Raw genomic sequence first — 17,492 nt, 5'->3', positions numbered from 1 at the left:
CAGCTTAACATGGCTCTCACCTTCCGTGGGGGGGAGACGAGCCATTAGTGCCTCAGTTGTCCCAAAGAGATCCCTACAGGAATAATGGGCAGTGCTTGAATCAAATCAACGTTGTCTCCAATTCTCACAACGGCTGGTATGAGCCGGAGCAGAGCGCAGCGTTTTCCTGCAGCAGGGTGAGCATGGCAGACCCTGTGAATGCTGTGGTTTCTTAAGCGAAGGACCATAAAAGGTCTTCATCTCATCTCCCAGCTTGTGAAATACTACACAGGTAATGGCCTGCAGCTATCAGTAACTGGCAACTTAATCTTAGTCAGCTGTGGGGCGATGCTGCCTCTTCCAGTTAGGGCCAGAACGAATCAATCAATCAATAATCCCTACAGATACACTTGCAATGTTGATTCTCATTGCTTTTCATCCTGAGGTTACCATTAGAGCTTTGCTCAAATATCGTGCTGCTGAAGTGTTAATTTGACTACTCAAGGCCATTGACCATTATCTAGAAGACTAAATAAACTGTGAATAAAATATCAGTGAAAATCATAAAAGCTGCATTGACTGAAGGTGACACAAAATAGTACTTGACAGCAGCACAAAATGAATTGAGTAAGAAAGACATGATGTGCCACAACACAGAATAATGTAGAGCAAAATGACTTCTGTTCTGCTCTTAATACAGCTCTCTGCTTACAATAGCCAAAATTCATTTAACCAATTAACTGAAGAGCAGCTTTTCAGACATGCAAATTGAGCAAATGGGCATGAGCATGTTTTCTAAACAGACCTACCAAAAAGAAACAATGCTATAAAAATCCAAGGAAAGGGATTCATTTAGGATGAACACTGCTATTTTAGGCATGGCACACAGGGACATGGTTTAGTGGTGGACTTCGAAGTGATAAATTAATGGTTGGACTCGACCTTAACAGTCTTTTCCAACCTAAATGATTCTGTGATTCTATTTGGGGGGGGGGGGGGCTTTTTGATTTCAAATGCCAGCAATCATTAAACTTGACGCAATACATCACGATGTTTGATTGCCATCATAACTGATAGCCCTCAAAGACAGAGAAGACACTCCACCAAGGGCCACAAGCTGAACTCAAGCTAAGTGATGCTGCCAGCTCACTGCCTACTTCCTCCTGGACAAGACTGAAGACAACAGGCAAAACATCTCTTCTTCTACAGCTCAGTGCTGCTGCTGCCTGCTTAGCCCCTTATTCAGGGTAGAAGGACACATGGATCAGATGGAGGGAAAGGCAGAAGAAAGTGCTAGTTGCTGCATCCATGAAACTGGGATTCAAATTCACATCATCCAAGCCTACCCCAGTTACCTCAACAAAGACTTCACTAGAGGACCACTGAGCATGTTGCAGCATGTTTCATCCCCAGCATGATCCTTCAGTTAAAGATGAGCTTTAAGGTCTCTTACAACCCAAACCAGTCTGGCATTCTATGTGACACTGTGGATCTCAAAACCATGGAGTTTAAGGATTTTCAAATGTCTCTATCAAAAAATGATGGTCATTTCCATCACACACACACACACACACACACACAAAATGCCTAATACCTAGGTTGCATTTCAAACCCATAGCATTTCATTAGCAGTGTATTAAGCAAGAAACTGTGTACGAATGCTGAGTTACTGAATATAGAATTTATCAGTCAGTACCTTGAGAACTAAATCCCCATGGCTTGTTTGTACTGCCGCCTGCATGCAAAGCAGGAGTACAAACCTGTGTCCTTAAGGCAGGGGTTCTCCTCTTGATTTGCACAACTGCAAAATACTTTCAAGGTAATGGAAAACAAGCCCATGAAGAAGGACAAACAGAAGGCTCAAGCTGCAGAAGACAGCCTTCTGTGGCTGGGCTCAGCTGGATAAAGGAAAAACTTCACTGATGTGAATGTCCCATCCCTGGCTTTGCTCAAGGCCAGGTGGGAGGGGGCATGGAACAACCTGATCTAGTGGAAGGTGTCCCTGCCCATGGCAGGGGGTTAGAACCACATGATCTTGAGGCCCTTTCAAACCCAAACCATTCTATGATTGAAGTTGTATTTTTTACATCATGGCACCAGGTGAATCGGACTCAAAGCTCGCATCAAAACCACTCATCTCAGGATTGGCACGCGTCATAATACTAATGCTCTGAAAAATACCTGCTCCCTCCTAGACAGCCTCCCCATGTGTTTCTTCCACCCTTTTCCAATGTACAACACACCACAAAAGAGAGGCTCTCTGAGACCAGTGCCTATAATGGTACACAAGTAAGAACATCACACTTTTTCTCATTTTAAGCCACTATAATCTCTCAGAAGCAGCCTGGCTTTCCCAACATTAGGAACAGGTCCAGGCCAGGATCATTCTCAGATGTGTCCCTCTGAAACTTCATCTCATAGAAGGTTTTCCCCACCGTTCAACCAGACGAAACACTCCCAAGGGTCAGCTCCCTGAGGCTGTGATAGTGTGTCCTGATTGGAGGTGAAATCGAAATTATTATGGAAAAGAAAGTTTATGGCTGCTCATCCGGATGACATTTGAAAACGGTGGGTGGCCTAGATTCTGAAACACAATTCCCACTTCCTGAGCTGACCCACAAAACCTATTGTTCACCTTCGGCAACAACAAAACCCAATCCCCTTCGCCCTAAACCAACAACCAAAGGACCAAAGGACCAAAGCCCCAATCCTCCGGGAAATGGATGGATGAAGCCTTGACTTTTGTGGCAGTCAGACATTTTTATTGCAAAATGCCGTCTGGAAAAGATGCAAAACAAAATTGGTAAAGTGCAGAAAGAAGAAAGGGGTGGGGGGGGGGGGTGGGGGGGGAAGAAAACAAAAGGCCCCCTTCCCTTTGCTTATTGAGTTCAAAGGCATAACATGCAGCACCCTGCAGCAAATGGGAAGCTACACTAATTTTAAAGCCATAAAACACTATAAAGTGCCCTGCGGGGCAGGACTACACTGAAGCTAGTTGCACCTAAATAAGACATGGTTCATTTACTTCGCAGCTTAGCCTAATGTAATCATCAGTGGATTTCTAGCCTAGAGTTGTAACAGGCAAATAGCCGATGCTGCAGAGGCGACACTCCCAGCCATTGAGGGGCCTCGGCTAGATTGCTGTTGATTAGAAGATTTTTCAGTTTTGACAAGCCCTTAATGAACATAAATCGCTCCTTGATTGGTTTCCAGTTGGGGCCACAGGCACACCTAAGAAGAAACTCAAGTCTCCAACTCCTCACTTCCCGCCCTGTCCACCGCCACCTTCCCAAGGAAGGACCTCGGCAACAAACTTACCATAGGGTTATGAGCCACAGTGGAATGTAGTCATCAAATGTGCCTGTTAAATTAGCCATCCTCTGCATATAAATATGGGCATAATATCATTCAGCTTCATCATGTATAGTTAATCTTAAGAAAAGCAATGAAATGCTTCTGGGGAGAACAGAGGAATGGAAAACGCTGATTACCCTAAAGCATTCTGTCCTGACAAAAAGAAGGTCATCTCAACTCTCTTTTATTCACATTGGGAATCAAGAACATTACATTTCCATAACAAAAAAACATTGATTATATCTCTACTGTGGTGTGAATCAGTTTGAGCGGTGTTGCAGGGGGGGAGAAGTCAAGGCAACACTTTCAACGCAACAGCAGCTTCGCCAAATGTTTGTGTTTGTTTTAAATGGATCACTCATTTTCATAACATTCGAAGGAAATCCTCCTGTCTGCACTTCACTTCTCAGTCAGCCTTTGTAACAAGAACTGCTGTAAAAGACAAATCAGAGTTTTACCATCCTGAGTAATTTATGAAGCGCTTATATCCCCAGCACTTAGCTCTGCTGGACAGGAAGCTCTACTTTTATAAAGCCCCGTGATTAATTAATAGCTTGGCTTTTGCCATTTAAATTGCAACTCATTCTGAAGCCAAAAATTTTCCTGCCTTTTCCTGCTTTTCCTGCCTGAACAGAGGGCAGATGTGACACTGAAATGTATGGTTGCTGCTCCCCACTACATGCTGCAAGTTTGCGCTGCAACAGCAGTACCGCATTTGGCACAATATCCTACGCTAATGACATGATACATCTTGTCATGCCCTCTGAAATGAATGATTTGGAAACAAAAAATGCTTCCTGTTTGCCTCATTTGTGACCTGGGAGTATCTGCAAGAAGTCATGGAAGTGACTGTGAGAAGTTACTGTGAGTGATCAGTCTCCTTCTCCTTTCCCAGGGCCTGGCATTATGTATTTGGTGTAATTCCCAGGGTAGTTTGCTGACCATCAGTAACTACAACCTAATTTTACACTGGGCAGGGCAGGTGCAATGGCACTTTCAAGCAAGACTCTTTCTAGTTTGAAAAGCCACAAAACCAGGGGGGTGGAAAATAACTGGCCTTGACACCTATCCTAAATGACAGGTCTCACTTAAGGACAGCAAATGCATTTTAGCTTCTATTTTCCCCATCCGTTCTTCAGTTTTCCTCCCAACCTAATTTTCTCTCTGTTACATCTTCAGGATGTTAGATGAAATGTAAGAAAGGAGAATGCTGCTCTAAACGCAGCTTTGATGAAAAGGCCAGTCATGTTGAGTGGCAAAGAAATGGCATCAACTCATCGGCTGTAATAAGCAATTACTATACATGTATTTTGTAACTGTCCCTATAATTTGTATTTTCTATCACAACCAATGTTTTAGGGGTATTAATGGATGCAATAACTTTACACACGCTTCAGACAGATTTATCTTCATCACCGCTCGAACTGTATCCTCTTTTTTGCTCTGTAGGATTTGCTTTGATCACTACACTTTCAGGAGGCAGAGCTACATCTTGTGTGAAAAACAACACATGCATATCTCTTTGTCAGTTCAAATATGTATTGACCGAAGCCTGATTTCAGGATTAGGCGTTCACGGAAAGGCCAGATAGAATGGCTTTCAGAGTCAGCCAATATTCAGCTTTACATTCCTTTGAAGGAAAAACAGAGAGAGGGGAAAAAAGGGCATACACGATGGTATTTGAAATATGTAAGAGCATGAATATTTCTATTAAAGCAACACAAACACCACACTTTGGAGCTATTAAACAGCCTGAGGTAAGGTAACCCTGAAAATAAGGCTGAACCGAAGCAATGGCTGTAGGGGGTTACGCATAAGCGTGAAGGTGAGTGCTGCTCCTTGGTAAAACAACCCCCAGCTCCATTGCCAGACTACCCCAGCCATGCACAAAGATGTCACACAGCCCACCTAGCATGGTGGTCTCTTAAAAATAAGGAGAGATGGAATACTTCATTGGCACTGGCACAGGGTGCCCAGAGAAGCTGTGGCTGCCCCATCCCTGGCAGTGTTCAAGGCCAGGTTGGACACAGGGGCTTGGAGCAACCTGCTCTAGCAGAAGGTGTCCCTGCCTGTGGCAAGCATTGGAATCAGTTGAGCTTTAAGGTCCCAGGGCCTCACCACCCTCACAGGGAGGAACTTCTGCCTTATATCTAACCTAAATATTCTAAGTATCTAACCTATTTTCAAGGAAGAGGTTTGAAACTGTGGCTGTCTCAGATGAATTGGGCGGACAGCAGACCAGGTGAATCCACACACTTCTCAAGGAGACAAAGGTAGGTTGTACCCCCCATCACTGTTACAATCCTACACAGCTCAATGCAGGTTATCAAACCGTATCAGTGAGGGTGGGAACAAGGAGTAAGAGTGGCACTGCTGCAATACAGACCTCAGCAAGCAAAAATCAACATCTCCATGTAGGTTTTACATACCAGGGGTGCTCCAGATGGACATCAGACCTACCTCATGTATTCAAGAAGGTGTTCTTCCCCCATAAGGTGCAACTGCACTGTGCTTTTATTTGAAATCAAATCTAGAACAAATTAAATGTAAAAGGGAAAGAATGTGCCTTTTTTCTTTTCATGAATGAGGGGCACTGGTGGTGATAAGGATTCAAGAGCAGACAATGGACATCCACAGCTAAAGTTTTGCCATCTACTGACCTGCGGCACGATGGCAACCCTCTGGCAGACAGACAGTGGTGCAACATCATCAGGTATTTATCAGAGTAAGGCTTAGCTAAAGCAGCAGGATGTAATGCTGCGCAGCAGGTACCCTGGTGAATGCATTTTGGGAGCCTTTGTGCATGGCACTCTGCCATTAAGAGCCAAGAGATGCCCAGACAAATTCCCACATGTCCCTTTGGGGAGGCTGATACTGAATTTGCCAGCCAGAATTTTAGTCATCCACTCAACAGCTATACTCCAGAAGCACAAGATGAATAGGGAGCTATGGTGAACTTTGAAGCCTGCAGGTCAAAGTTCTCTCTCATTATCCCCACCATTTTCTATCGGCACAGCTCCTCAGCATCCCAAGGGACGGGAAGGTTTGAGGCTCTTGAAAAAACCTGACATGACCAAGTCAGAAAACAGTAGGGTGCTTATGTACATGTATTTTTCTTTCCCCGTTTCTCTCTCCCCCCACTTTCTTGAAAAGAAAGAATATGAATTTAGCTATTGTGTCAGACGTCAACCCGGTGGCATTAGGAGTTACTCATTTAGCTGGCACAATACAGCAGTCATTTCAACATGCTGCCCTGCCAAACAGGCCTGACCCTTCCAGGGACACCTCCTCTGTAAGAAAGTACTCATTTGATTTTTCACTCCCCACCCCAAAACCTTTCATTTCGTAGCCAATCCTTTCAAGGAGGATGACAGGACTGATTTCTGCAATAAGGACACATTCTCTGTATTAAAACACTGCCTTCATGCCCAAGCTGCTACTGAACACATCCATCAGAGACAACCGAGCCACTTCTGGCCAAACCTCTGGCAATATTGAACACAGAGCTCTCTATCAGCCGTTAAATATTATAATAGATTCTTCCAATGCAGGTGGTTAGGGTCTGACTTTTGTCAGAGTTCTGTCTGGGGGAAAACCATTCACTTCATTCACTCAGCAATACCCAAGGGGAACTTCTGACTTTCCTGCCTATAAAGTTGTGTACAAACTATGCCAGGAGTGCAACTGACTTCAATCTAGTTCTGCCTCTTCCTCCCACTGAGGTTTGCATTGGGGCTGTTCAGCCTGGAGAAGAGAAGGCTGCATGGAGACCTTATAGCAGCCTTTCAGTATCTGAAGGGGGCCTACAGGGATGCTGGAGAGGGTCTCTTCATTAGGGACTGTAGTGATAGGACAAAGGGTAACGGGTTAAAACTTAAGCAGGGGAAGTTTAGATTGGATATAAGGAGGAAATTCTTTCCTGTTAGGGTGGTGAGGCACTGGAATGGGTTGCCCAGGGAGGTTGTGAATGCTCCATTCCTGGCAGTGTTCAAGACCAGGCTGGACGAAGCCTTGGGTGATATGGTTTAGCCGGAGGTGTCCCTGCCCATGGCAGGGGGGTTGGAACTGGATGATCTTAAGGTCCTTTCCAACCCTAACGATTCTATGATTCTATGATTCTAAGATGCTACTCACATACTACTACAGCCCGATGGGTGAAGAGTGCTCAGGAGGGTATATGAACAATACTTAAATGACAATAAATAGCCCACTGACAGTATGTAGCACAGTGACTCTGTGAAGACTAAAGACAACAGAAGGCTCTACCACCTACCCATGTACAGCTAAGGAAAAGCAGCATCTTAAAACCTCTCCAATCTATGCAAGGAGAGCTAATGGAAGCTAAGGAAGCGAATGGAAGTATGAAGCCATGTACCTTTTTATTGGGGTGGGGGCACATGATGGGGGACAGAGGGAAACAATTACAGGCTAGTAATTACTTCTTTAAATGGATTCTCTCTAATCTCCAATGGATTTACCTCTAATCTCAAAGTAATTACCTCTAATCTCAATGGAGTCTCACTCTGGGGGACACTAAGCAGCTCCAGGGAAGCCTTCAGAGAAGAAGTACTCTATTGTCTGCAAGAGGCAATGAAAACCTAACACGTGCACAGCGACTGCCAGGAACAATAGAGCACTTCCACAAAGCAAGGAAGGGATTTGGGCACCAACAATGGCAGCTTGTCTCCTCCTTGCTTGATGACCCAGAGTTGGCCAACACAACCTAAGGGAAACCCATGTGGGAGCTCCATGGGGAGCGTGCAGTACCTGTGCTTCCCTTCTGTGAGCAACACCAATACACAATTCAGGTATTTCAAGACTACTTGATGGCAGAATTCCCAAAATTTAAAGGCATTAAGAGTGGCCAAAGAGGACAGACTTGCCCAGTTTCACAAAAAGGAACAGTAAAAAGCTTGCTCTAGAGCCCAGTAGCTGAGGGACAAGATTCCTGACAGAAAGCAGCAATGCCTTTAAGTTAGTTGTCATCTAACATTAAATTGTTTTTAAGAGACATGGATGTAACATCAGCAACTATAGCAAAGCATTATTAGTCAGGGTCTGAGACTATGAAATCTTGTGTCAGGTCAGAGAAAGTGATAATATTCTGCAGCCAGGGAACAGCAAGTTGGTGCAAGCACAGCATCAAGTGGCCATGCTCCTCAGACAGCACCCATCTAAAGCAGAAACTCCCTGCATCAGTTCCACTTGCAGGTCTATAAGCCTCAGATCACCTATAAGCCCATGAAATGCATCTGATCAAAACCTTGATTTTTCACTCCTTAATGAAAAATTGCCCAGAAGCTCAAAACGACCAATAGGTTTAGAAACTATTCCTAAAAACATTACAACTGGCTACCCTCAGGTTTTCCTATGTGTTATGATGATAAAATACAAACCCAGATAAGACTGTAAAGATCTTTGTGAGGGTCACACCATGTTTTTTGTCCTATTTTACCATGGCCTGTAGTACAGAGCAAGGGAGGGAGCTGCAATCCCCTGGGACTTTCAAGATCTGGAGTCCCCACATCATCTCTGTCTTTTGAAGTGCTCTGGCATGGAACAAGCTCACTTCTGTTGCTGGTGTGGCTGGGGCAGAAGAGGTGGGCCACTTCTGAGGAAGATCACTGTGCTCCTTCCACCCCCAAACCAGACCTAGAGACTGTGTTATGCACTCATTGAGGAGAAACAGACAAGATCTTTAGCCAGAGACAATGACAGATGCCTCAGTGTGAAGTTTTCTGGCACATTTTAATATCTAAGCCATTTTCAAACCAAGCCATAACCACTGCACACCACAAATACCAGAACTTCCCTCACTCTTTACTACAGCTAGGGCACTTGTTCTTGAAAAATGCTTTTGGTTTTGAATCAAGTCTGTAAAAACATCAGCACAAAATAAAGGTTTAAACCACCTCTTGAGATGCAAAGGGAACCCCAGTTCCAAGGGGTTCAAAGGAACTTGACTGTATTCAGCCTTGCACCAGTGAGTTTTATTTCAGATTATGCCTTTTTCAGATGGGGGGAATGAAGAGAGAGGAAGAAGTTCCCCCACCAAAGAGGGTTCAACAGAACCACATCAGACACACTTAGTACCACTGCTTTATAAGGGCCTGATGCTGCTAAACATTCAGAGAGGATGGTGTACTCACATGTAAACTGGGATGGTAGGTCAGCACACCGTTGTCGCACAACGTCACGTATTTCTTCTTCCACTCTTTATTCAGTGACTTGCCACTTCGCTTTAGCAGCATACCCTATCAGAGCAGAAAAGAAACAAATACCATTAATACTCTTACAAATACCATCAACACTCTTGCCAAGACACAGCTATTGAAGACACAGAAAGAGATAAATATCATTGCCAACAATTCTAGTAACTTCCTTCTGCAAGTTACTCGCTTTCCCCTGCTTCTCCCAGGATGTACGTTTGCTCCCTCAGAAGCTTCAGTGTTTGCAATTTAGGAGGAAAAGCTCTAAATGAGGCTTTCATAAAGCAAGTACAGTAAACAGGAAAGGCTTTAACAGCTCTGGCTTTATTCAACAGGTAGAGAATCCCAGAATCCCAGACTGGTTTATGTTGGAAGAGCATACGTTTGTATGTTCTCATTCCCTTCTGCAGTAAGGTACCACCGCAATGGAAATCCTACCAGCTATTCATTCCAGCAAGCAACAACAATTCCAGGCAAGAGCAACAAAATGGAAACAGGCCAAATACAAAGTTTTCCCAGTAAATTCTGGATAATTTAATGAAAGAGGTGGGCAAGGTGACTCACCTTCCCAAACATTGTATTCAACCTAAACATCAGTGATGAATGCTAACAATCCACAGCTGAGATAAAGTCATCATTGTGTTCACACGGACAAGGACTGCTTCTACATATGAACCCATTCACCGCTTAAAAATAGGAAGTCACTTAGAAAAGCAAAATATACCATGCTGTAGCACAGTGTGGGTGGTAAATGAAGCCATGCTTTAACAATGCACTTCCCTAGGAAAAAAAACAAGCTAGAAGGCAGTTCCCAATGAATTCATACAGTACTTAGGTTACTGAAAGTCTACTGGAGTGTGGAGACACTATGTACAGTACCTACCTCACCAGATCCACCGATCAAGTTCCAATAAAGGGAGACAGATTAATTTCATTAAATCATAAACCTACATCATAAATCTAAATCAATACCAACTTAGTTCTCTAATCCCCATAAAATTAGTTTTTCCATTCTAATTTTCCACAGAAATAAGAAAACAGGACATAGATAGTTGCACTATCAAGCACGGTGCTTCCAGCTCCCATGGAGTTGGTTTTGGTCGAGGTGGGTTAAAAAACCTTGAAAGCAAGTTATGCTATCTTTATCCAGAGAGAGACAAATCCTGGATGTTTTAAGACCCTTGTCACAATCCATATGAACCAACAACTCTCCTTTTGCAACCAGAGAGATGAACCCAGTCGGAAAACCCAAGTTCACAACCGTTGCTGGCCACACACCCTGAATAGCACTTCAGAGAACAACCCTTCCCAAGTTACAGCAACCTGTGGATGGGCCCGTAAAGAAAAGCTGGTGTTGGACGAGTGACTGACACAGTGGTACAACTCCAAACTTCCTGACAGTCTGAGGGTCACATTTCTGGGTTTTTGTGCTTCTTTGCTATGACTCAAAACTTTTCCAAGAGAGAATGGGGTTTCTGTAACACTGTCTTACAAAAGCTTCCATGAGCGCGTCTTGCACATCCCAATTACTGTCTTCCAGTGCTTAGACGTTGTTTTCTTCTATTAAAAAATGAAAGCTTATTCCTGCCTTTGACGTGTGTGTTTGTCTATAGTAGGTGCTCTGTCGCTTCACCTTTCCCATCTTTCATACCTCACCTGCAGCACGTTTGCTGGCGTTTGGGGGACCTAATTCTAGTTACGGCTGTGCTACGGGGATCAAAAATTATTCTTTCCCTGCCAGGGTTTGTTCTTCAGACCTTTTAATGGGGAAAAAGCTGTAAAGATCAGAAGATCACAACAGTGATTTCCCCCCCCCCCCCCCCCCCCAGCCTTTTTCTACACCTTTGAAAAAGGCAAAAAATATGTAATTCACCCCTTTTTAGCTGGCCCTTTGCTAGCTAGAAAACATGTCATGATTCAGGTAGTTTTCAGTTCATCCCAATTATAGCTCCAATAAATAGTAAAAACCCACCACTTTCATGATTTTTACTACACGAGTTCCGCTGCTCTCAAGGTGTGAACTATGAAATTCAGGTTTTGGATCAAAATTAAGAAAATGATTCAAAATGAGGTTTCTCACCTTGCTTTTCAATGTAAAAAAGCCACCACCTCAGCATTAAATAGGGATGCTGTACCTATTTATGCCTAACTAACAAACCAGATTGCCCAATCCACTTTCTTTATGCTCTAACTTGGCAAAAAAGAATAGATTTTTGTATTAGGTGAGAATGAAAAATATCTGCCAGAGGAAACTGCTCTGAATCATAAAATAGTTAGGGTTGGAAAGGACCTTAAGATCATCTAGTTCCAACCCCCAATACAAGGGGCCAACATACACTGTTTCAGAGCAGAAGCCTATGTACCATAAAGCACACTTTTCTTTCCCCCAAGGCCAGAGACTACCACTTTGTCTGGGGTAATTAGATAGAATGGTCCAGAGAGATGCTCTTAGTATGGGAGTTCAGATCAGTTATAAACGCACTTTAACAGTAACTAAACCTAAAAAACCCCAAGAAAACAACAACAGCAACAACAAAAAAACCAATAGATGGCCCATATATGACAAGAAACGTTATTAGAAGAAAATAATAGAAAAAGCCCTTCACTTCAGTCACATTATGTCTACATTTAAGTCACATCAGATACTCTTACCTAGGACACAAGATACATGGTCCCACTGACCTTTGGTACCTCTAAGCAAATTTAGAGCTAGTTTGGGCACATCTCTAGTCCCAGCCAAGCAGCCCCTACATACACACAGCACAGCAGAGAAATCACATTTAGTCACCAAGCGATGCAGTAAGGGATGAAGTAAATCAACTTCCACTTCAAAATACACATTTATCCCTCCCGATAATCTCTGCCTCAGATTATTATTAATTGGATAACATTATTTCTCCTAATGTGTATGAAATCTTTCACTTGTTACAGTCTTCCCTCTGCAGTTCGGTCCAGCTAACCCAAAGCCTCCAGACTCAACACTAGGAATTTAACACCTCTGATTTCCCCCCAAACTGCGGAGAACTTCACACTTCAAATTCAACTTTTCCACCACCTCCCCTCCAAAACTGCCAATCCTGTGTCTGACGGGGGAACGTTTCTCCAACCAGCCTGAACCAGCTTGTACTTTTCATGAGCCACAGGAAAGAGACGTCAAGCGGAGTGCACAAACTTCACTTGTTGGGTTTTTGCTCGAGGAACTGCGTCACTGCACAAAGCAATGGAGTCTGTACGTACTGCGAGCTCTTTATTAGTAATGTGTATGCTACGTCTAGTCCCAGGAGGTCATTGCAAGCCAAAAGCAATGTTAAGTGTACAAGCTTTAAATAACTTACAAAGTTAATGTAATGAATGTAAGTGTTATCTGAAATCCATCACTCAGTGGCTTGCCATAGCCTCAAGCTGTGATAAAACACCACTCATAAATTTATATTAAAACTCTGTTCAATAGCAATTATTTACCAACAAAGATTTATTGATTGCATTTGCTGTTAGAGACTGGGGCCCTAACTGAGTCAATCTGCTTACGCTGTTGAGCTTCAGGGCACCAGGAGAAGTTACAGACTGCCATTAGGCTCTGCATCCCAATCATTACTGCGAGAGCAGGAGCAGCTAATGAAAAGCCACCAGTGTAGGACTGATTGGTCTTAAGGTAAGAAGCAAAACACCCAACATGGGTTAAGGGACCACTACACATAACATACACAGTTCATGTTAATGCACAGTAATTGGCTAAATCTCGCCCCTCACATGCCTTCCCATGAGCTACAAACCTTGCTCGCTTAAACAACAAATGAAGACAAATGGTGAAACAATTATGATCTTGGGTTTGAGAAATATTTCAGGTTTTAAGCAGCAAATTATCAGCACTTAAGAAAGAGACCTGAGGAAGTTGCTTTATTAAGCAACATGAAAGATGCTGGTATGTCAGCTCCCTTAGTTTCTCAGATAGATGGTAGCAGAAGAGACTTAAATACTTCCCAGGTGTGGAGTAACATACTTCATCACTTTCCCATGTATTTTGGCTTTTCCAGGTGCCACAAGATACAAAGGGCTTCACAAACAGTATAATTAACACAGTGATCATGGCTTAACTGAGCACATGGTTTTCCATTTCCTGTTAGCACTTGACTTGAGGTTGGGTTTTTCTTGTTTGTGGGGTTTTTGAGTGGTTGGTTTTGGTTTGCTTGTTTTAATACGACCTGGTACATTTGGCTTTTCTTGGCAATGCCAAGTACAAATGAACCTCTTGGAAAAGACAGTATGGTACTTCGGTTGCCATTCCTTTTCAGAAGTGCACACCACTGCCATGGCTAAGGTACTGCCATCATGCGGGTTTTTTCTTCCCCTCCCTAATTTTTAGCCAACCCCATCCAGTTACCATGATGTTGTTTTGACAAAATGAAATATGTAACCTTGCATTTAATCATTAGAAGTCTAAATGGCTCTATTTCCACACAGGTTCTCAGTTCTCGTAACGGTGATTAGTAGCCAGCAATGCTATGAATTTGACAGCTCTATCATTTGCATCCTGTTCACAACAGGAAAGCCTCATACTCATTAGAAACATCTTCACAGAGCTGCAAGGACAACCATTCATAGCCAGGCTCACGAACTGTTACACATGAATTCTGGACAATAAAACATTCACTTCCTCTAAATCTATCAACATCATGAACAAATGCTGGTAAATCCTCCAGGACTGCATGACCAGCCAGCTTTAGGTAGCCTGGCCAGCAGCACTGAGTCTGGTCTCGCTTGTCCTAATAGCAAATGAGAGATTTGCTCTTAGTTGATCTCCTCTGCTTCCGGAATTTAACTGCAACAGGTTGCAGTTGTGGTGGCCCCATCCCTGGCAGTGTTCAAGGCCAGGTTGGACACAGGGGCTTGGAGCAACCTGCTCTAGTGGAAGGTGTCCCTGCCCATGGCAGGGGTTGGAGCTGGATGAACTTTAAGGTCCCTTCCAACACAAACCAGGCTGGGATTCTATGAATCCTTCCATACAAATGTAACTTGTTTTCTTGATTTCCCAAACTTCAGTATTTATATCCCACAAATTTAAGGGAATGCTGGTCAATTAGCTATGAGGCTTTTTTAGTTTTACAGTTGGAAACTTGTAGTAAACATCTCTTATAGTAACAGGGTGCAACTGGGGACCAACTGAACCACAAACCAAAGGCTACAGAAAGGCTACGGAATGCCTCTAAAGAGATCTGAAAACAGAAGACCTTAAAGGTTCTTCAACTTTACTATCTAACAACACTGCAAAACCCCCTGAAAGACTCCATGTATTCTTACTGCAGCCAGGCACACTAAGGACATGGTAAATGGGAAGAAGCAGCAGCTTAGTGCCTTCTGTTATTGTGGTTTTATTTTTAATGACTGCTCCAACAACTCAGCATCCAGATTCTGACCTTACCCACCAAGAGCAGGTAATGCCCAAGTTCTCCTGATACGCAGCAAATAACTTTAAAGGTAAGCATTCACAACTCCCTGGCTTGCAGCTGTAGGGCTTTTAAAAGGTAGGGTATGTACTTCCAACATGGCACAGGCAAGGATTCCTCAAGGATGTTGCTGAGAACAGGAACCTACTCACTGTACTTTAAGCATGGTGTGGTTGAGAAGAGACAACTGCGCTGCGATGTGGGGACTAAAGGATAGGAAACCATTATCTGTATGTCACATTCACCCACCTAACGAGCAACTTTATGAAGAGGCAAAAAGATGATCATATAAGAACGCTGTCTAAAGAAGAACTGGAATGGAATGCTGAAGATCCAGCTGTGCTGCAGGATCCAGATGGAGCAATAAGCACTGCTCTGGCAAAGCACTGCAAGTCCAAAGCTGCTTTTGTCTGCCACCATAACAGTCCAGACACCCAAACGGGCATCAGAAGACAATGCAGGACATGCAGTTGAAGGACACTGATGCTCAGTAAGACAGTTCCTGAGTTTTCCTTCAGTTTGACAGCTTTGTGAAAGGGGCAGTCTTTTCTTAGCCCCCGTTTATGATTATTTCTAAAATTAGACTTTATAAAACCAAGAGCACCTTGCATACTCTGCAGCCATCTCTATGTCCTTTCTACAGAGTTTAAATCCAAATGTGCTACAAAATGCAATTCCATATTTAAAGGAATGGCACATCTCCCGCTCTAAACCCAGTTTACCTCTGTGCACGAGGCACAGCACCTAATAAGTCACAATATTTTCCTGCCTTGCAGTAGTTTCTATCTCTGTCGCATTATGAGGTTTGTTCCAATTTCCCTGGCCTGGTGAAAAAATAATAATCACAGCCCTTAATAATCTCAAGCAGTCGGTTTATTAACCCCTTGGCATTGGCAGTTGTGGTTTCCCTGACACCATCGTCAGCACTGATGTGAAATGCACCGTGATGCAAATCATTAAGCTTAGTGTGGGAGAAACCAGGCGGCTGATGCCAAGGGGTCTAAGTCAGCAGCAGAGGAGCCGGCAGTGATCGGCTCCGATTGAACTCTTACCTTTTGCTCCAGCACCACGCACTGAGCTCTAACTACCCTGCCCACAACTGAAGTCAGCACTCACGCCAACCGCCTCGCTGAAACACTGCTGCTTAGACTGAAATTAGAAGGAAAAACAACACTGGGAAACTGATCCATTGTGAGCAAACCCGGCTGCGTGTAACGGGTCATTTGGAAAAGGCTCCAAGAGCAGAAACATCCCTGGTGGCAGAGATGGCTGAAGGGTCAGGGATGAAAAAGAAGCAACAAAACATTTATTTCCCTTCAGAAACAAACAGAGCATTTATGGGGGGTGTGTGTATGATATACAGATAAAGAAAGGAATCATCACACAGGCATCGCTACTGCTAGGTAGACGATACAGCTCTCATTACAGTAGGGCTCCATTCCCTGAACCCTGAAATTCTCTTTATCATATTTTATATAAAGTCGGGATTTGGAGGGGGAAGGGGGTTCATGGGAGAAAAGCCATGAAAAGCTTAAAACCCAATTTTAACTTTCTATCCTGATACTACAGTGTTTCCATAGAAACATCAGGCAGACCACTTAAGAGCAGCTTTTTTTTGTAGCCATGTTTGGCACCATACCCCTCCCCTGGACAATCTATTATTTCACAAATGGATGCTTTTTGCGGCTTGTTCTGTGCAGGCTCCGATGAAGGGGGGAAAAGAAAAAGGCTACTGGATCTTTAACCAGTTCCCTTGTGGCCCCCTCCCTTTTTTGTTGGTAATATTTCTGTCATTCTGCCAGGGTATATGGTACAAAGGGTTACACTTTAATTGAGCTGTCAGCATCTCCAACAATCCTATAAAACTCCGATTATGCACGGCGGGGTTAGTGACACACTTGTTATTGTGGATGCCCTATTTGCTAAACCCGAGCCCCCCCCTCACAGGTCACATCACCCACATGACCTTCCTGTCATTAGCCGCGTCTATTCCTACCTCACTGCTGTGAAAATCACACAAGCGAAGGCTTCAAAGCCCTTGCCAGGACTGAATTCGACCAGGAGCTAATCACCCACAAATCCAGCTCAAATGGCAATAATTGGCTAAACTGCTCACCTCTCCAGAGCTCAGCAGTAATTTGGGATAATAAAGAAAAGAATTATTCAGCTAACTGCCCTGAAATGTATGCTTTGTGACCGACACACTTCACATTTTAATAATGATGGACACAAAATCCAATTTAATACAGCATCTCCTGAATAACAAACCCAAGAACACTGGCAGGGGAAAAAGAAGTCTGCCTTCTATGTGTTTTTTTGTTAAAGTGTGTTCCATGTTATTGTGCAGAAAGGATCCACACATCATGGTGGGAAATTTGGGGCCCAAAAGGGGCTCCGTGAACAACCCTCAGAAACTCTGCCCTAGAATGGGATTTAAATATTATCATTTTATTTCTTTTTAATCAGAAGGACTGGCCCTCGTTTTGCCGAATGGTTGGACCTCCGA

General features: G+C 43.6%; 1 protein-coding gene across 8 annotated transcripts in view; it reads right to left on the bottom strand.

Annotated features, from left to right (window-relative positions):
• Window positions 1-17,492, bottom strand: part of AGAP1 (ArfGAP with GTPase domain, ankyrin repeat and PH domain 1) — a 320,437-nt gene that overhangs the window by 121,905 nt on the left and 181,040 nt on the right. For all 8 annotated transcript variants that reach the window (XM_057422254.1, XM_057422264.1, XM_057422272.1 and 5 more), the window contains one exon: window positions 9,483-9,587. In XM_057422254.1, coding sequence (XP_057278237.1) covers window positions 9,483-9,587 — 105 coding nt within the window. The remainder of the gene's footprint in view (window positions 1-9,482; window positions 9,588-17,492) is intronic.

The sequence above is a fragment of the Pezoporus wallicus genome, unplaced genomic scaffold (assembly GCF_028554395.1).
Source record: "Pezoporus wallicus isolate ANWC-B61680 ecotype Strahan unplaced genomic scaffold, APGP_CSIRO_Pwel_v1 contig_3488, whole genome shotgun sequence".
Classification (NCBI taxonomy): Eukaryota; Metazoa; Chordata; class Aves; order Psittaciformes; family Psittacidae; genus Pezoporus; species Pezoporus wallicus.
The sequence above is the reverse complement of the archived record's forward strand: the minus strand, read 5'-3'. Positions and strand labels throughout refer to the sequence as shown.